The sequence below is a fragment of the Pseudoliparis swirei genome, chromosome 17, assembly GCF_029220125.1.
Source record: "Pseudoliparis swirei isolate HS2019 ecotype Mariana Trench chromosome 17, NWPU_hadal_v1, whole genome shotgun sequence".
NCBI lineage: Eukaryota > Metazoa > Chordata > Actinopteri > Perciformes > Liparidae > Pseudoliparis > Pseudoliparis swirei.
In genome coordinates this window covers 9,044,025-9,065,003 of record NC_079404.1, presented here as the reverse complement: position 1 = coordinate 9,065,003, position 20,979 = coordinate 9,044,025, and the positions used below count along the sequence as shown (strand labels likewise).

Here is a 20,979-nt window from a genome sequence, read left to right as displayed (position 1 = left end):
AGTGAGGTTCCCAGATGGAGGCGGGCCCTCGGGTGGGGAGGTCTGCCTCTTCTCATTCGATGCAGGACATGCTGGGGATCAAAGGAGATACTAATTGTTTCTGCCCACCAGAGACACACAACTGAACGCTCCGTTACGGTTAATCAATTTCACACGTAACTAAAGAGAAATTAACTATACCAGCTGTGAGTAGAAATAAATAACATTTTTAGCTTCTATAAAGATGAAGGTAAAAACAAGACACATGACAAGATACATTAAAAGCTGAGACATGGCTTTCACCTTTACATTTTATTAGTTGTTATAGTTTAGCAAAGCAAACATCAAAGTATGAAGGCATCCTTTCAAAGAACTGTAATTAATCTGATCTTAAGTATGGCACTGATGAAAAATAAATCATAAATCACATCATTTAATAGAAACCCAAACCATGTTTTAAAATCAAATGAAACCATTGTTAACAGGCATGAGGCAACAACCATTACATGTTGTACTCAAATTTAAAAAAATCATTTGCAAGCAATCAAAATCAAGAATTCATACATGGACCACCTCCTTGTGATTGTGATTTTGTAGTTTGATATGAAATTAGGCAGATTCCGTCAATATAATTATAGACAATCTGGTAAGGAGACAAGCGAAAGCGAAGAGGACTGTAATTCCTGTTCATGTTGATGAAGTTCTAAGCAATTATCTGGCATGCATTTTAAAACAACAAAGAAAAAAGGGGACGAGAACAAATTGATTTGTTAAAAGACACTCATATCCTCTTTAGTGTACGTGTGCCTTGATGAACAGTTTCTTGGTTAAAATGAGTAAAGCTGCAGGGACAGAGGTCAGACGATGTGATGTTCAAAGGCGAAAGGCCGGGGAGGGACACACCGCCTTACAGAGCGTGGTCTGAGTCAACGGTACATCGACTAAACAACGGAGCTGCAGCAGTGTGTGAGGAGACGTGGCAGGTGGCAGGCTGTTGTCGGGTAATTCCACTATTGAATGTCATCATGACTGTGGCTTTGTCAGAACAGAACGATGGTTGATTGACTGACAGCATTACCGCGCTCTCACAGTGGGCATACATCAGATTAGTTAAGAGACTTGAACCTGGTTTATCTCATCGCACACTGCTGGCAAAATATATATCTGTAACACAGCGAGGTATGGCTCCTCTCATTGTGGTTGATATGTCATATAGCAACGTTCTGCACATACATGAACATATAGTACATACTTCAGGGATGAGTCGTTTCTTAACAAAGAGGGAATAGGCTAAATCAAGGTGGGGATGGGAGCATCGTGTGAGTAGCTGGTTGTCCTGGGCCAGGTCAGAGCCGGATGACACGGGCCAGACTGACACCAGTGGGTTGGCATTCGCACAGTTTTGCTGGCTGTGAGATGAAGTTGATTGTCCTTCCCTCAGCTGGTCATTCTTTCTTCTCAACAGTGTCTGCATGGAAAATAAGTTAATAGTCTGAATTCAGATTTGCATTTGGTACACAAGACTGTGGCTTCTTTAATATTATTGTTTATTTCTGTATGTTCTCTGATTTCAGCAAAACTTGGAGACTTCTAATAATCTCTGCTAGGCTGAGATGATTGCACACCACAAAATGAAAGGGGGAATGGAACTTGAGCTGAAATGATCAACAATATTATCAACGGGAATAATTAAGCAATTATCAAAAAAAACCTGCAGATTAATTTAATGACATTTTTTAAGCAAAACTGACATTTCCAAATTCTAGTTTCTTAATTGTGAGTATTTGCTGCTTTTATTTGTCATGTAATGGTTTAACAGCAGTGCCTTGGTTACCACAGTAAATGGTTATACCCATTCTGTAGGCCAGGTAAAGCGGCGATCAGTTTAAGTGTACGCTATATTTAGAAAAGTTTCCTCACTTTACTTTGCCATCACGCAGCATTTAGCAACTGGGAGCTGAAGCTTTTCTCCTGCTCGATGCAACCGGCTTCTGATGGCAAAAACACTAACTGTTGAGTGGCTGGTCTAATAGTTTGTTTGTGTTATTTTGTGACTTTGATCCAAACATACATGGCATCCACACAGCAGTACATCATTACATGTTATAGACCAGAAAGAAATTCATAAATGTGTTGAGTAAATTGTCTATAGAGGAATTAATCCTGACAATAATTATGAGTTTCACTCCTGGAAGAAACAATAAATTGCTGCTATTCTCAGTGTCTTACGAGTAATAGCCTCCTGGTGAAGTGAAGTCTCTAGAAACCCCATTGGGTTACTACAATGATAAGGGTTTGTCCCATCTGAGGCAGACATCTGGTCATATTTCATGGACTTGAACATATGAAATGTTGCACTTTTTGCCTGAGAGTGGTGTTTGTTGTTTTGTTGTCATGCAGAAGTGTAAATATGTATATGATGCTGAGAAAAGTTCTAACGGATTGCCCAAAGCATCCGGGTCTATCCCACTGAGGACGATGAATAACAACAGCAAATCTCCTGGAACCCTTGTGGAAGTTTGTAAAGGGCGAGAGTTGACCTGATAGTGGCACCAAAGGTTATGGGGTCACCCAAAACCTTTAGGAGACATTCTCTGCGTAGGCCTACAAGGAATGTTTTAATCAAATTTCATGGCAACATAATCAGTTGATATTGTGTCCATTGTCCAAGTAGACCAACTGTACAGTACTGCAGTGCATCGTAGTAAATAAGAAACAGTAACCAGAACATGCACTTTGAATCTATCAACAAAAGCCAACGAACAAGCGACATCCATTCATATTTTGTCAGTAATCACACAGTTGGACACTGAGGCTGATCCATTTTCTCTGTTCTGAAGGTGAGTCTTTCGTAAAGTTAAAACAACCTGCTCAGAAAACATGGCAGTCTGTTGTGATCACCCAGTGTCATGTGTTTTGAAAATGTTCAATTTGAACTGCAGAGTGTTCTCTGCCCAGCTGCGTCATGCAGCACCCCACCTGCTCCACAACGGGCTGTGTCTGGCATCGTCTGAGCTCGCTCCTTTAGACACAAACTCGTTTGCCTCTGCCAAGTTATTTCATATGCTGCTAGCTTGTCCTATTAATTCAACCCTGACAATCTGTTCACAACATTTGCCGTAACGATTTTTTTTCCTGGAAACTATGAGGCCCATATCCGAATTCCATTCTTGTGGCTCTACAGAGCCACACACAGAACAAAGGCAGACATAGACATTCACAGCAGTCTCCACATATGACCACATTAAAATGACATGCAGTCTTATTAACCTAAATCTCAATGGAGACCTGAGAATAACACTGTGGTATCTGTATCAAATATGATTTATTGTCATGATTATTGCTCCTATACTGTGTGTTGGCTGAATGTTAAAATAATATGCATTGCACACTTGATTTATTAAATGTCTGATAGTTGACTTTGCAGGCAATTTATCACACTCAATCTCTAAAGACGTGCTGACACATTTATACCAAAATATCCTACAATATAGCCTCGATTGAGAGAAAAAGAGGGAGACAGTTAGGGGAGGAGGAGGAGGTGGAGACAAGGAGGGTGAAACTGGGTAACACTCAGCTGCACAGCGCTGAGAAGTCTCCGGATGAAGTGAATTATAATTCAGCAGCTGTGGCCACTAATAAGAATCCGCTTATTCATAGATTGTGTGCGAGATAAGAGTGAGTGAGAGTGTGAGTGGCTCCCCGACGCCCCTCCTTACCTTTGGACTGAATGCTGTCTGTTAGAATAGAATCAGGTTCCCCTGAGATCTCGACAGGATCTTTCATCTCCTCTAGATAAGAGTAGGGGAAGGAAATGAGAAGAATGGAGAGGGGAAAAGGAACATGTGAGACGAGCCGATGATAATCAGGCAATCTGAGTCGCCCCTCTTCCTGTGCATAAAGCATCATTGACCTAAAACAATCTCTCTGCCCTGCCAAGCTTGTGAATCAAACCGAGTGGGTTCACAGTTACGATGGAGCCGACGGCAACTTTCTGAATAGACTAGAAGTCGTGTTTTTTTTAACCTCAACAGGTCTACTGATGTTGGCGGGAGTTTCTACTGCTAAAATGTAAGTGCATCCGACATATAATTAGAACTCTAATATGCACTGTGATATTTTATGAATGTAGGCAGCTATGTTGATAGAAATATTCACCCCTGTCAGTAGGGGTGGCAGAAAAGCAAGAAAAAGAGAAGAGGAAGTGAAGAGCAGACGGCAGGGAGGCGTCACAGCGCCCAGACCAGATGGTTCATGATCTCTACTCACCTCCATTGCTGGTGCCAGTGTTGCTGATCTCAGAGACCTCTGCAATGTGGAGCACATATAGACACATTACTCATCGTGAATGTCAATCCATGCATGCAGAAGTCGTTGATTCAATGTGTGGGTGAAGAAGGTTAAAAGTAATCATTTGTGGAAGAGTACTCTCCCCTTTTTAAACTGTCACTTTCTTCAACAACAAAAAAGTAGATCATCCCAAAACCAGTCCAGGAATTCAAGAGCAACTTGACACTCATGGCCTCACATTTACATTTGTCGTGATGTTTAACAGTCTTGAAATTCAGCGCCTTCCGAAAGTTATTCTTCAAAAAAGAACAAAACAAATGCGAGACGGGAGAGCGACACATGCAAAATTAATAAGACTGCCATCCCTTTAAGGCAGCGTGAGACCCCCCCCCCCTCTCTCCTCCCTCTGTAGGCACACAACTCTTTCTTCGTCACTCCCTGAGCAAACCGTGCCGCTTCCCCCTTTGCAAAAACAACCATCCAAACAAAGCACACCGTAAAAATAACTGCTCTCCCCAGGCAGTCCAGCAATGATGTAAACAAATACAACTGCTGAGGCGCATGATAGAAGAACGAGAAGTGTTCTGCAGCTTTACACTTACAAGTCCACGGTCAGGGTCATTTAATTCCTGACAGTAACGCAGGTTCCTTGGTTTTAACTGTAGGTTTGGAGACACGTGTAAGAATGCAACGGTTCTTAAAGCACGAAGGAAGCTCCAGCAAGCTCCCTCTGCTTCGCTGGCAATGGGGTGTTCCAGGCCGCTATCGATGGAGAAACTACATTACACTGCTTCTTCAACATTAATCTTTTTGCAACATTTCGGAATGAAATTTCTTCTCCCTGAGACTCCATCGGGATTTAGGATTTTTGCCTGTTGCAAGGCAGGAAGGATGAAGCAACAGTCTCTTTTTGATCTGAGGCGTGGAACCCTCCAGCGAGCAAACTAACATTATAATTTTGAATGCAAAACTATTAAGACGATATTTATAGTTATTTAAAATGTGGATCTTTAATAGAATAACCAGTAATAAGTACATTATACATATAAATATCATGGCTACAAAGATGTCCTTTGGGGCAAGAAATGCCAGCATGGAACATAGTTTACATTCTTGTGCACACAATGTTTATGTCCAATATCAGATTATTATTGTCAGTACGCCCACTTTTCATTTGACCTCTAATTGATATTGAGTTAAGGTAATCTGATTCCCCATGGCTTGTTGATAACTGTCTCGCTCTGCTGGTGTAGTGATGGCATGCGCTCCCGGGTATGAGCAATTGCTTTGAGTACAATGTTATCATAACCGACAAAATCGGACAACGCCACGAGTCCCAGATTTAGAAGGCTGAAGTATCATTTAAAATGTTCTGCTGATTAACCACCAGCTTCAGATTCTAATTGTAATGGAATAAATTGACAGGAAACAAGGAGACACACGATGAGATACATGCTGGAGAGTCTGAGGTATGCTGTCAATACATTATGCATACAGATGAAACGATATGCCATGCATTACCACTTTTCCACACGAACACGGTACAGATATTGAAGCTGACGGCACGTGGAACGTGCCGGATGGTGTGACTTGTGTTGGAAAAGAGCCTCCATCATATCTGCCTTTTTATAGTTGTAAGCATGCCAGTGTGCAGCAGCAGGACCTCACTGAAACACAGCCTTATTGCAGATGTTCATTTCTTCCCTTCTCCCAGGTAATAACAGTCTGGGTGCTCGGGCAACATCCTCTTTCTCCAACACCCAGCACTGATCGAGACGAGGCAGAAGCTCAGAATTTCTCTTGATTGCGGCAGCAGCTTCCTCTGCCTGCCGCAGGCTCCAATGGAACAGCAACGCGGGTATGTCATGCTCTCTAATTTGACTCCAGTGTGCTGACAGTAGAGGGGCTATCATTTAAGGGGAGGATGTGAGTGTGCTGTGGTAAACACATAAACAAGATGGGGGAGAGAGAAAAACGGGCCTCTGTCAAAGTTCTGGTGAAGGAGAGGCACAGTCCACAGAGAGCTGATAAGGAAGAGAGAAAAACAGAAGATGGAATTGACGCCCTCAGCAGGAAACAAGACAGCGTACACCGGTGGTTCTTAAAGCTGGGACCCTTGACAGTGTCTCCCGTCCGTCATTTTGTCATGTAGTTTACCAGTATGTAACTACATTTATTTGTATTCTTCATGGGGTTTGGTGGGTGTTCATAGAAATAGTTATTCTCATTTATATGTATCTATATCTCTTGAATTACACTAGAACTTGTGAAACATTACTCCATGAAGAAAGGCTGGCTGGGCTTAAAAGTTGTTAATTTAAAATTGAACAAAGACACACGTGTGTGTGTGTGTGTGTTTGGCGAGGAAGGAAGGAAGAGAGTTGGGCACAAGTCACCCTTGTATGCAGACAAGCAGAAAATTACCCCCCCTTATAAGACAAGAGGTAATTGGCGTTTTGTTGGTGAGCATTAGTGTCCTGCCCCACAGTATTAAACCACCACTTTTGAACATCATTTGAACTGAACAGCCATGGCAAGTTCAGATTTTAAAGCAGCATTGATATATCTTAATAATATACAATATATAATATAATACTTGATGTTTTATTTGCTGTAGCTTTTGTATGAAACGTTTTCTCATTATTTTTGCATCATCCTCAAAGAGCAGCTCTGCCTCCACCTTCAATGTTTGTGTCATTCCAGCTCAGGAGAGGCAGTTCCTGTATGTCACCCACATGGCATCATGGGAAACCGCCTATGCTTCATGTTCCAGACAGGAGCCGTGGGCAGAACAGGAGGTTCCTTTTGTCCTTCAGCCACAGGACACATCACTGTTAATTCAAATCCTTCTTTCTTCAGTGAACGAGTACAAATCAATGGTGGTGTAGAGGTGTCTGTGCCCTACGGTGTCAGTTCCCCAGGAGACTTTCTTCTGTTCATTTGATCCCCAAACCGTGTCGTGGTGGACTGGTCTGCTGCGTCTGAACAGGCCCTGGACCTTTGATCCCTGCCAGCTCACACAGGTGTCTAGCTGCTCTCACTCAAACAATGGATATGGCCCATCGCAATCTCAGTCTGGGAGCTGATGAAACCATTAAACCATGCTCTCACTTCCCAGTAGCTTCTCAATCTCTTTTCCTAAACACCTTTTTAAGAATGACCAAATGAAATGCACCACCACTGAAAAACCTTTACTGACAATGTCCTGCTGAATGTCTCCCTGATTGCATTACGTATTTCTATTTTGCAGGAGTTGATCAAATATCGGGGGAACTTTTTGGTTTCTTAGGCATTAAGGAAGCAGGGGGAGGAGGGGAGGGGGGGGGCTGCTGCTTCCTCAATAGCACTTCCTCTTGAGAGAGTAAGATAGGAAAATGTCAAGGTCAATGCTCGTATCTGAAGCTCCATTCCTTTCAGGAGATGAGAGCAGAATTCATTTCAGCATGTACACTGGGTGGTCTATGAGGGACTTGAGCCTGGTCTGCATTGGCCTATGTATATTAAACAAGTATCAAAGAGCACCTTGTTGAACTTTGCATGAACTAATAGCTTTGGGGCTGATATGCCTACTGCAATGATAATTAAAGAAATCTCCCTGCTCAAGCAAAACAAGAGCGAGTGGAATTCAACAAGTGCCCAACCCAAAGAACTAATGAGCTGGTAAATGTGGGAAGCAGCCCATTTTCACATGGTAATGTTAAGTTTGTAGTGCAGGCTTGTGAAAATAGCTTACCTGTATGAGCTGCCACTCTGAGAACAGATAAAGGGAAAAAAGGCTTGTGTGAGGACCGTTTGATAGCTGGAGTTTTCTTTGCCATGAGATGGAACATTGTCTGACAATCTGAGCCAATTAAAGAGCACTGAGCTGTGACCTGTAGACTATGGAGACGAAAACAAGCTCAATAAACACTGTGACCGCACGTCTATACTGCTGTCCTCCTTAAAGGCCAAGAATCTTCATCAATATTCCTTTCTTCTTTCTAAGAAAAAGTTGAGGGGTTGTGGACACCAAGTAGCATTGTGCTCCCCTGCGGGTTTGGGTAACCTTGCAATGGTGGCTGTGTTGGGGCGGCTCCAAGGTGGGTCAGAATCCCCGAAACAGGCTGAAAAGGCCCAAGCTCATTACACAGGCCCGGGCCATGCTTAACGAGATGGAAAAAAACAAGTACTCTGAAGGACTGAAAAGAGTACAAGACACCATCTGCTTTGGGGTTAAGCTACAACTCAAAGAAAGTGGATGAGTGGGCAGAGAGGGATGGTGGGAGACGAGACGGGGGAACATTTGACAACATATGTTGACAAAAACAAAGGGACATTAACTACTGGCAACCCACTGATGAGACACAGTAAGAGTAGAAAGAAACAGGATGGCCAGTTGAAATGGTGTCTTCTCCGGCAATGTCTCTCACTCTTGATCTCTCTCTTTTTAGTCTTTTTATATTGCCCACTTTGTCCAAGTTAGTGTGAAACAGTCACAGGGGTCTGTCAGAAGACAAAAAAGGAGATGAAAAAAACGAAAGAGCAAGAACACTGAGATGAAAGAAGTAAGTGAATAACTGATAAGTGAAGAAGTCTGAAAGGGAGACAAAACAAAAATAGACTTGGAGAGGGAAAAATGCAAAAGAGGCCTCCCCTTGTGTGGCCTACATACCTGCTGTCAGTGGTGGCCAGCTCCTCTCACATCACTCGCTGAATTACTTTACATAATCTTTAGATTCTCCCTGCAATACTAGCGAGCAATGGGTACTGAAGGCAGTACATGCCCACCCCTGCCTTCAGTACCTATATTGTGTTTACTACATCAAGGCACTGACACACCTGGAGGGGACCGGTAACTGACACGAGATGATCGGCGATCCAACAAAGTGGCACGCGCCACATCAGAGGAAGGCGTAGAAGAAGCAGGTCTATGTGCGTGCCACGGAGCACACGGCTCGTGCCAGCTGACCGATTTGCAGTCTGGGCAGTTGAACGTTTTCCCCGGGAGATCATGGAAGGGACTGGTCGGTCTAATCAAAGCACTTCTCTCGACTGCAGTGAAAACCAGGACCCGTGGCAGAGCAGCTGTCCTTCACTGAAAGGTCAGCAAGAGAGCAGCTTGACATGTGAACCTCAGTAGAGGTCAGCAGCACAGTGGTGATAGAGGTGTAATTATAGACAATGAAGACATTTCATCAGATATTACTATTTACTTTTACTATTGACAATTGTCTTTTCCATGATTTTACTTCACTTGTGGTTGCTGTCTTTCCCCCAATGTTGTGTCCCAATTAAGTGTTTTCTGTGAGAACTTATTCTAATATATATCACTTTGTAAAAATAGCATAATCATAACATGACATAATTAGGGCTGCAACTTACAATTATTTCAATTTTTCTGTAATTCTTTCAATTAAACGCTACAAGCAACAGCTTGGCCTCTGGACTATTGTCAAGGAAGCACATTCTAACATTTTAGAAGCTACTGTATGCAATTTTATCTTAACATTTTTTAATACTGTAGTTGATAAAAATAATATACACTATCATTCAAATTATAGATTAATGTGTTGAAGCTCTAATCATGTCATGTTGTATGTATTGCATCATACCCTGAGAGATGTCAATATCTTAAAGATACTCGCGAATAACATTTATAATCCAAAGTGTTAAACACTTTACTCCTGTTTCAAAGTAGCCATACAATCAAATATGTCTCATTGCCTCCAGCATACAGGCCACACATAGTGCGTGTTTGTGTGAGAGAGATGGAGATTAAAAAGTGTTGCAGACTTTTCAACACACATTTGTTGCATCTCTGTTAGCTGATAATTTCTCACTATTCATTGGCCATCTTTGTGAACCAAACAGAGGGGTGGGGGCAGCACTAGACAACTGATCAAAAGACAAGCTTCAAAGGAGGACAGACAGAGTGCGTCTGTTGGAGCCTCAGACTTCACTCTTTGAGGCAGCGTTATGGGCCAGAGGTGACACTGTTGGTCTACTCCCGATCTCCAGCTAAATGTCCAGAGTCCTGGATTGCTCATCAACATGTCACGCTGAAGAATTACTGAAACAAATTCACTTTGACTCCAAGGGATTTAAAAAATGGAAACTTTTTCATCTTGAAACCACCAGGAAACTGGCTCAATTTGATATTCAGTGATCTAAAATGAACAAAGCTAGACAAAACAATGCGTCAAATTGAGATGAAGGCGGAAGAGCAAAGCCAAATAGAATTCAGTGATAAAAGCTGCAATAATATGGATATAGATAAGACTGTGGCTGGTCTTCTCACGACTCTCAGACAATGCCTCAGCAGGGCGGTGCTCGGTGTAACTGCTGGACTTTCAGTGTAAAAAGCTATAAAACACATGCATCGCCTAATGTCTTCAGACAGAGGCAGCTTTTCCCCCCGAGGAGCCCCTCAGTGTTACAGTATACAATGTTATGCCAAAGTTAATTGTGTGCTGACAACTCTTTGCCACAGGAAAGACGGTATTGCTCTCCAGAATTAGATTTACATCCCCAGTATCCCATTGTTCACAAAAGGCAAAGACAAAAGGGCACAAAACAACCAATTAAGCAAAGCTTCAAATCCTTTTTGCTAAGACGAAGGAACATAAATCCAAAGTGCACTTCAGCATCAACTAATTCTAAGTGGAATAAACCAATGCATTTTGGGATGAATTATTCAAGCTGCTAAAAATAAAGAAAAACCCTCTCTTTTGACTTGCAGTAGATTACTAAGAAATTCCACACTTTGTGCTTCAACACAAAAGAACGACCACACAGTGTCACGTCGCTGCGAGAGTTGTGTGTCTACCTCCACATTGCTCATGGCAGTCTGCTGGATTTCAGTAGAGCCATTTGTGTGGATTTGTTGTTCCGTTACAGTCAAGCTGAACCACAGAGGGAGTTAAACAAATAGAAATCAATAATACAAAAAACAAAATAACATTCACAAACAAGAGAATACAATCAATTCTCACAGTTGTGAAGGGGGTTTGTTACACCTCCATTTTGATGCAGTTTTTTAAAATTGTAGATCTTACAGAGAGAGAGGTGGATGATGTGCATGTGTTGTTTGGGCACCATATGGCACTTGTGAATGCAGCTGGGCCTTCTGCTCAGAGCCTCCAGTACAGTGAGCAGTTGGGCAGAGTCAGCGCTAAATAAAGCACTCGCAGACATCTATACTTTCAAACATCTTGTCCACCATGGGAAGAAAAGAACACTTGGAGATGGAAAGTCATGAAATCAAGACAATAAAGTCAACATAAACAAGTGAACACTTGGATAATGAGTGTGAATGGAATTTACTTGTGTTGTGATGATTTTTTAACAACACAACAGGAGAGAAAAGGAAATCAAGGGAGAGATGAGCAGTGGGAAACTCGAACAGCCTCTGGGCTGATCTAATGGTGCCTTGTCTCTCTGCTGTGTTGAGACTAGATTGTTGTGATGGCCTGCTGAGTCTGTCTGTCTGTTCAACCCTTTTCTTGCCCTGCAGGGTCCCTCCTGCCTGGCTTTAGTGTGCCATTACAGTGTGTCCACATATGAGCCCTTCTGGTCTGCAAGCAGCCATGTCTGGGTAGAGACCCTCTAACACCTGGTCTGTAGCATCCTTCCACAGTCAAAGAGCTGTGCTTCATATTCAGAATGAAGAGCAGAACTATAGGGACAGCACATTCTTTTGGTCACATTATTTGGGTTTTTTGTTGCGTTGCATGAGATGCAAACTCTTTAAACTTGCTCAATGTCAAAGTTTGATAAGAAAGAAGGATGAGCTGCTGTTCACTTGTGGCATTGAATCTGCACAGCCATTACATCTTACTGTTGGAGACAGCTATCGACTACTGGATGAGAACCATACATGCATGAAGGAAAAACAACTCAGATTGATTTATTCCTAGCTTTAGGCGAAGACAGTCTTATTTTACTTCATGGATGTTTCATGAGCTTACTGAAGCCGGTGCCCACTCTCACTAGTCACCAGAACAAGGCTTGCTAGATAGACATTTCAAACGCAATAACAATATCGCCACCATTTCCATTTTCAAAGTGTGTTATGAATATTCATAAATAAAGACTGCTTGTATTCTGATTCAATTTTGGGAGCCTTTATAAAATCCCAGATATCAAACTGAGAATCCTATTGCCAGAGATAACAAACACATAGCCAGAATTCATATTGGGAAGCCTGATTAAAAACACTAAACATCTGCTCTGTTTGCCTTCTTATATCTCTACTTCTCACAGATATGATAGAGAACTAAAACACCCAGAATAAAATATTTGTTACATACTGTCTTATGGCTCTTGGTTGTTTATAATATTGGATGAAAATGAATAATATGTTGAGAGAAAGAACAACAAGACTACATGCTTAAACACGACTGCATATTCATATAAAAGCACCTGCAATGTAAACAACAGATGGCACAGTTTTGCTATTAGCACATCACTTGTGCATTATTCTATATATTTATCCAATACAGGGGAATGTGTGTGGACTGAATACATATCTACATTAACAAGGTTTAATGATGACGAGGGTGAAAATGAATAAAACACCAAGCTTTGGACTATTTATTGTGACTGTGATGCTTAGCTGTGATAAACACTTCCATATGTGCAATATTGAGCTCTGTGGGAACAGCAGGTTCTGGGAGCATGCGGATATCAACGTGTGGACGTACAGGCTGGTGTTTGTGAGAGCGCTGTAACGACACGTCTGACATGTCTGTCGCTACAGCGTTCAGAGTGTGAACATTGTCATACAGGACGCCTCGCTGATAACGCCATGATGAAAAGGTCAAATGAATAGAAAGTACACATCTGGTCCATTATTTATCAAATGCATCTACAGTCACAGTTGCATTATACTGATGACAGCTACAGTATTATTGAGCAATGTACTAAACTGAATAGCAGCATATTAGAAAGCTTTTACTGTTTTACGGGATCAAAGAGGCGTCTTTCTTTTTGGCCACTGTTGGCACGGAAAATGGAAAAATAATGAATTCCCTGTATCCTCATATCTTAAATTTATAACAAAATAACAAAGTTGCATCCTTGTGGATAAATTAAGAGCCGCAAATGAAACTAAGGCTGCTGCAATATTTTTCAATTTTCCTGGTGAGTTTTGGCTCAACTTCATGAACTTGTTTCAGAATTGTACAAACCTTGAATATACTTCACCCAAAAAATAGCTATTTTTATATAAATACCTCACCCCGTGTTATATTGAGTTATTTACATGCCTCGACAGTGAGCAGATAATCAACAAACAGAAATCCAAGTCTCCTTATCCAGTCGCATGCTCACTGCTTCCCAAACACATGCATCTTCACTAGAACATTTCTAATTAAAACACGTGTGAGCCTGGTGATCTAAAGTGTTTAAATAGTTATTCAATAGAATGCGAGAAAACTAATATTCTCTCAAGAATCCAAGGTAACACCGGATTAGTAATTTAATTGGTCATTTTGTAAGTGAAGCATTCCTTTAACAATGTTCTATCTTGCCTGCAATCAAGTTAAGCTCCTCTTTAGTTTCCTGAACACAACATCAGACATCCACCAGGGAATGCAAGAAGGAAACACATTATTATTTGTGTTTGCATTACTACTTGGTTATTGTGAATATAAGAAAAAAACACAAAAGATAAGATAGTTAAGGATAGCATAGGTAGACTTAATGTAAAAGACAGACACACACTCATGACTCATGGTTAGTTGTATGCATATGTGTGTGAAGCAACAAAATATTCAGCTTTGATTCATTAGTCATTCCTCCCACCATTATGAGGCATTTTATTACTCCTTTCAGTGAAGCGGCTTTAACCTCTATGGCCATACGCAGGCAGCCTGATTACAGTTATTATTTTTAATAAAGGGTATTGGCTTGGGAATCATTTGATCTCGTCCTGTGAAAAGCTGGTTACGCGTGGCTAAGCCGGGCTGTGAGACAGTTTGAGTCTGCACTCTGTCCAAAGCCCTGCTCCTCTATACAAAATGCAATCTGCTCGCAATCAAGAATGACACCAGTGTTTACTGCTCGACAGAGCCACCACACAGGACACGGCCCATGGCAACCCGAGACAGTGACGGACACTGGCGGGATCAGCCAAGACACAATCAACAGGCTGAAGTGAAGCTTTCCAGTGATGGAAAGGCTGCAGTGTGGGTGGGATGTATTCCAATGGCTTTTCAGAGAGGATGAAGAAGGCTGTCTCACATGGATCTATCTGGAATGTTTACTCTCAACCTAAATTAATTGAATGTCAGTCAAAGAGAAAGTAAAATGGAGGTGAGGGACTGACTCAGACCTTTGTGTTTGTGCGGTGGTGGGAGGGGCTCAACAATCTAACCCTCAGACCATACGCTTGATCAGTGACAGAGTGAGCAAGAGAAAGATGAGCATAAATGAAGAGAGTATCCCATGTTGTTAACTAAATAACGTAAATGAGAAGAAAGAGGGGTCTGATCCGAACAAAATGGCTGGCCTTACACCCTGGAGCTCAACTGAAGGGGCTAAACCGATGCGCCAAATACTGCAGTGTGGTCAGGGCTCCTCAACGCCCGACACCAACGCACGGAGGCACTCTTTGGCGAGCGTAGTGAAGCGGCGGGCTTGCAATTAGACAGGGTGGTCAAGTGAAACTAAATTAAACTTTGACATGAGTCACGTCAGTCGCTGGTCTTGTGAGTTGCATGTTTAGTCGCTAATCATACGAGTTATTAGTCAGGTGAAACCTGTGAAAATTAAAGTTTATTTTCAAAAGACCCTGCATATAATAGGCGTGAATTACAACTTATTAGGGTTATGTTAATTGTGTATGTGTAATTTACTCTGAATAAACTACAGCGCCCCTGAGAGAACAATGCTGAATTCATACAGCTATGCTAGTCTTATTTATAAATATTTTGTACATCTGGTGTGATGTTTTATGGGTGAGATTGATTCCAGGGGGAAACTAGTTTGACAAACTGCACAAAAAAGTATACAAATACAAACAGACTGGACTGTAAAATGACATTGATAGAAAGTCAGTAAGTCAGTCTCCATCAGGTCAAATCAAATCCTATTAAATCAGATCAGATCGTACCTTCCATCTCCACGGTGGACTTTACCGTGTCGTCATCTTCAGCCTTCGCGGCAGGCTGCTCTTCCTTTGCTGTACAAAGGAAGCAAAGCTCAGATTTTTGTTAAGCTACAAATAATAATAATAATAATAATAATCATTTATTATATATACTATACCAAATGTACATAATAGTGTTTTTGCAGGGGATTGCACCCACGTGTCTGCAAGAAAGAAGCTTGAAGTGATATGTCCTCAGTAATATCAGCTGTGTTTACCTGCATATGTGTTACCATGGTTAGTGTGAGCACTGCAGTCTAAGGCTCGAGTGATAGAATATTGTAAGTCCAAGGTACAAAACTGCATTAAATTTGAGTCATTTCCTCCCCACTTCTTCTGCTCATTCTGTGCCTGAGATACATTTGCATAGATTCAAACACTGACTGCGGAAAATAAAATATAAAACACCCTTATTGTGGATTTGTAGCATCCCATCTCCCAAAGGTGTAATTATAGACAGCTGGTAAATCAAAAAAGTAAACATCTATGTTTCCATTTGGCTATGTCAATACTCAGGCCATCATGGTTTCATGCATTGAACTGACTTATTCATATACTTCTACCCCCCTGGACATTTTGCTGTATGCAGTGATACAAAAAAAATCACCGTAACCTTTTTCAAATTGTTAAATATATTTGTGACCACAAAGATTTTGATTTAAAATAATAGAACACATGCAACCATAACTATATACCTTTGTCTTCATCTTTCTCTTCCTTGTTGTCAATGCCTATATCTTCATCTTTGTCTTGGTGTTCATTTTCATCTTTATCCTTTTCTTGACTTGGCCCCTCGTTTTCTGAATTTACATCTGGAGGCGCACAAACATTGAAATGTAAAACGAAGTACATTTTGAAGGATTAATTCGGGCAAAGGCAATGAAAGCCTTCACAATAAATCCTTTAAAACATGGCAGAGAACAAGCCCATACGTCATGACTGCTGATGGAAATCTTTCAGAAACAGTTTCACACCCAGAGGTTACTCTATTCCAGTTTGAAGAGCACAGCTTTGAACGGAAAACAAATACGTTCTCAAGAGAAAGAGCTTGCTTTGGGCTGTATATGCTAGTTTAAATGTAGATTTGTGTTTTTCTTTGGCACGCATATCAAACCACTCATAGCTCATATAACTTATGACCTGTGTCCTTTTTTTGTCTCCACTTTGTGTTCTGCTGCTGCTGCTGTGTCATAACTAGGGATGGGTATCGTTTGAGTTTTTTCCGATACCGGTGCATTGTTCCTGTCACTCCCTCCCTGGTGGGGGAAACCGAAGTGCTCGGAGGAAACCCACACTGACACCGGGAGACGTCTCTCCGTCATGCTCCGAAGATCTTCGGGTGTCGAGCCGTGGCCACGGCTCTAACCCTCACTCCCGCATGACTGCTACCGCTAGTGGTACTGCTAGCGCACTTGTGTCAGCCCTTTCGTACCCAGCAGCCCTTCTGCAAACAGAAGGGCTGTTGTAGCCTGCTGGAAATCACTTCTAGTTATAGACTCTGGTTCGGTGTTCCGTGACGTCACTAGCGACGTCACGGAACCAGAACACAGACATACGTCAGAGACAATGGAATGGAATTCTCAGGCCAGGTTACTGATGCTAAAACGCGATTAGCATCCGCTAGCTAAACGGCGCTAGCCTTAATTAACCGTCTTTTCTTTAACTACTACACACTTAATAACTATCAAAATATAGCACCGCCAAAGCGAGCGAACATAACATTAATATATATATGGCGCTTTTGTACGCTTCTCATCTGTAAACACCAAGACAGACCCGCATTAATAGCTGCGTCACTGTCTGTGATATGCTGGTCTAACTTGTTGAAACAAGAATTACGGCGCCAGTCATGGCAGAACTCGCTACTGCCCCCTACTGGCGAACACGAGTATCGCCCTGCAGCTGCTTCAGGTGAAAGCAGGCGAGTTTTAAGTTAACACAAAGCGTTTAAAATGATAATAACAAGAAAATAAGGATGATGGGGCCAAGATACTAACACAATACAATAAAAATTCTGACCAGATTTGCCCTTAAAATGTCCAGGGTGCCACATATGTAAATATGTACTTATGTATGTGCATATATATGTATTTATGAATGTATATTTATAGGGTTAATCCTGTCACTGTTTTGATAGGCAAAGAGAGAACAACCGATTAGAGGTACTGAAGATGACACATGACAAATAAAGTTTTGCTTCTGATAGCGAGAGGTCCACTCAAACAAAGTGATTCCCCACGCTCTTTATTCCTCCGTAATTATATTCCCGGTAACACCGGGTCTACGGCCAGGATCGCTGTACATCAACACATCTGCTGACAGACTGTCACGCTCGTAGCTAGCGCTAGCTACGAGCTAGCTTAAACATAGTTATAATGGCTAATTTATTATTTCTTGGCCTACTTTTATGAATGCAAGACTTGCAATCAACGATACGGTACTAATCTGAGTTAAGGCTGCTCGTCATCATCGGGCTCCACGTGTTCAGGGGGACCGGTGACGGCCTCCCCGTAGCGCCCAGCCTGACGCTGGTGTGCTCGACACGGGTTCATGAAGTCACACACGGCGCAGCCTCCGCTGTCAAAGTTAAATGATAGGCTATCGTAACCGGCTGACAGGGCGGAGTCACCAGAGAAGTTCACAACAATAGTTTGTTTCAATTTTAATCGGCTCAGGCACCGGAAGGAAGCACCGAAATGTGCGTTGCGTTTCGGTCCGGGTAATACCGGTTGTATTGGAACCGGTGCCACATTGGCACCGGTCATAACCGGGTATCTCTTGAGTATGAGACCCTGGCTGTGTCTACTACCGGAGACTTGAGCACTTCGAGCACTGACTTTCAGTGCTTAGGGCGCCACACTGACAAAACCAGCAGAATTCAGTGCACTGAAAGTACCCGGATGGCGCACTGCAAACGGGCAAAAAATGCAGTGTAAAACGATGGACACTACTGGCCCTAAACGGGCGCTATCTTGGCTACGTAGCGGAAGAGGAGGAGCCCTTTCGCCAGCTTTTCATTTTATTTCTAAAACAATGGCGGACAAGATGGCTACGGTAGCACAAGCGGTAGACCACGAACTTCAGCCAGAAGGCGGAGGCTCCTGCCGCGATTGTGGAGGAATCGCAGTTTTCACATGGGGTGGAGAAAGGGGTAAACAAGGGACAAAAAGAGGGCAAGAAGTGCATTCATTTTGTCAGTTTAAGTTTCGCGGGTATCGCAAGCAGATTTGCGTACGTCACTCCCGGCTTAATTTCGCGGGTGCCGTGAACAGATTTGCGTCCGTCACTTCCGCCAAGTGGTTCACGTAAGTGTTCCATTTGATACAGCACTTATCAGCGACAGAGTGCACTACAGATGTCAGTGTACTGTATTGCAGTGTACTTCGTAAAGTGTCCGGTAGTAGACACAGCCCCTGTGTATCAATGAGATTACCTGTATAATGAATACAAAATGTCAAGTATTAATAGATAAAGAATAAAATCTACATGTAAAGGAATAATACAAAACAAAATGTGAAGAAACAAAGTACTTAAGATAAATATATGTGACCAAGACCACATTGTTGAATAACATTTCGATATGTGGTCTCTGGGTATTACCTGCAATAGCCTTCAATATTTAAGATTTATATTAACAATACGCACACAAGAATGTTGACAATGCTGTTTTGGCTGGCTTAGTTTGCAGGTGTTATTTCCCAAGGCTGTATTTGCTAAAACTCTCTCATAGAATATCTACAAAATTCATGTTAAGAGAGGTGCTATCTGCCAAATCTTTGTCAATGGGATTGGATTTGAATAAAACAACAAGAGGCGAGGCGCTGCTCGCTGCCAATATGCAAATGCAGAATCCTAATTATGTACCAGCATCACAGAAGATATAGTGAGACAGAGAAATGGTTCTAGCTCAAAGTTAAGTGACCTCTGCATAACACACACATTTAATTTAAACCCTGAGCTGAAGTGAAAACTATGAGCTGGACCTCGGTCAGCTCATACAATTCCCATCTCCTCCCAAAGACATGAGTTTCATAAATCCCCTCAGCAAGTGATATTTATAGTACAGTGTCAATCTGCACACTGACAATAACACATAATCCTGCCCCTGTCCATGCTGGCTTGTGACTGTACTATACCTGGATTTTGACTCGCCATGTCCACGTCTTCATTTCCCGCAGCAGCTAGAACAGAAAGCATTTAAGTTCAGTGCCTGGAGTTCAATTGACTTGATCACGTCTTTCCAAATCACCTCAAACTGCCTTTTCATTCTATCTCTTTGTGTCGCATTGTCTTTGTACTGCAGTATGAGAGCCACAGAACCACAAAGACATGCATAAATTAAGTGCAAAAAGAATGTCACTTCTAAAACCATGCATAATTGAGGGATTTCTTTGTTCCAGGCGTCTGTGATAAGAGAAGTTGGAGTGGTGGCATAAGGGAAGGAAGGACTGAATTGGAGGGAATAGAACATTTAATTTTTCATGACAAATGACATCAAGGAACACAAGAGGCTCAGAACATGTGTTAATGGTCCGTAGAGCTACATTACCATCGTCACGCTTATCTTCGTCACCTATTTCCTCTTTACCTGAAAAGAGAGGCAAAGGAATCATCAGCCAAGCACAAGCATGATATGCAATAATGCCAGCGGTTCACATTCAGGAAACAAAGCTACCAGTCATACTAATGATCACTAACTGTTCATCTTTAGACAAAGGATTCATCTTGTGAGAGCTGGCATCACATTTTATAACTGTTACTTCCTGTCTAGCTCCTGATAATATAGGCTCACTTACACATCGTGTTTTAACATAGAGGAGATAAATTGAGTTTGCTATCCCACCGATCCTAATAACTCCTTATTTTTAATTAGTTCGTTTGTTAGCTTTGCATAGACAGCTTTTTTAAAAGTATTATAATTTTTTTTAACTTGAAGCCATCGTGGCTCAAAAGATAGTATCAGTATAATACTAAATAATAGTGAATAGTATCACTATGACACCATGAAGCAAGATACTAAAAAGTATCCTGTTTCATAAGTCCATGAAAAAATTTGTTGGATATAGAGGGTTCTGCTTTCTACATGAATGTATGAAATATACTTTAGACTGCATACAGACATCATCCCCACTAATACACCTCAAGTTGTCCATCTACCAACTGTACGCCACCGTGGAAAAATGTGTCCAATATATGCACAAAAAGCAGATTTCAGTACTGACAGAAGAAAAAAAAGAATCCCTGCATTATATCTGTTAGCCCATGCCCTCCTCACCCCTTTTCTTGCTCTCTCTCTCACACACACACACACACACACACACACACACACACACACACACACACACACACACACACACACACACACACACACACACACACACACACACACACACACACACACACACACACACACACACACACACACACACACATAAACCAATGACATTTGGGACAAATTGAGTAAATGAAAGCCATGACACCAATAAGGGAACATGCTCTACAATGGCTATTGTGCAGCTTCTATAATTGCTTTTTTAACAAGCTGTAGAGAGAACCCATTTTTCCATATCTATGCAATTTTG

General features: G+C 41.8%; 1 protein-coding gene across 2 annotated transcripts in view; it reads right to left on the bottom strand.

The window, feature by feature from the left end:
* Window positions 1-276: 276 nt before the first annotated feature.
* macrod2 (mono-ADP ribosylhydrolase 2) overlaps window positions 277-20,979 on the bottom strand; it is a 431,365-nt gene continuing 410,662 nt past the window's right edge. Inside the window, exons 12-19 of one of the 2 annotated variants that reach the window (XM_056435476.1) lie at window positions 19,947-19,985; window positions 19,534-19,578; window positions 16,093-16,209; window positions 15,362-15,430; window positions 4,249-4,287; window positions 3,699-3,770; window positions 1,900-1,970; window positions 277-1,447 (exon numbers count right to left, since the gene is read on the bottom strand). In XM_056435476.1, the coding sequence (XP_056291451.1) occupies window positions 1,912-1,970; window positions 3,699-3,770; window positions 4,249-4,287; window positions 15,362-15,430; window positions 16,093-16,209; window positions 19,534-19,578; window positions 19,947-19,985 (440 nt within the window). In that variant the 3' untranslated portion in view covers window positions 277-1,447; window positions 1,900-1,911. The remainder of the gene's footprint in view (window positions 1,448-1,899; window positions 1,971-3,698; window positions 3,771-4,248; window positions 4,288-15,361; window positions 15,431-16,092; window positions 16,210-19,533; window positions 19,579-19,946; window positions 19,986-20,979) is intronic. The other variant, XM_056435477.1, reaches the window with a different exon arrangement.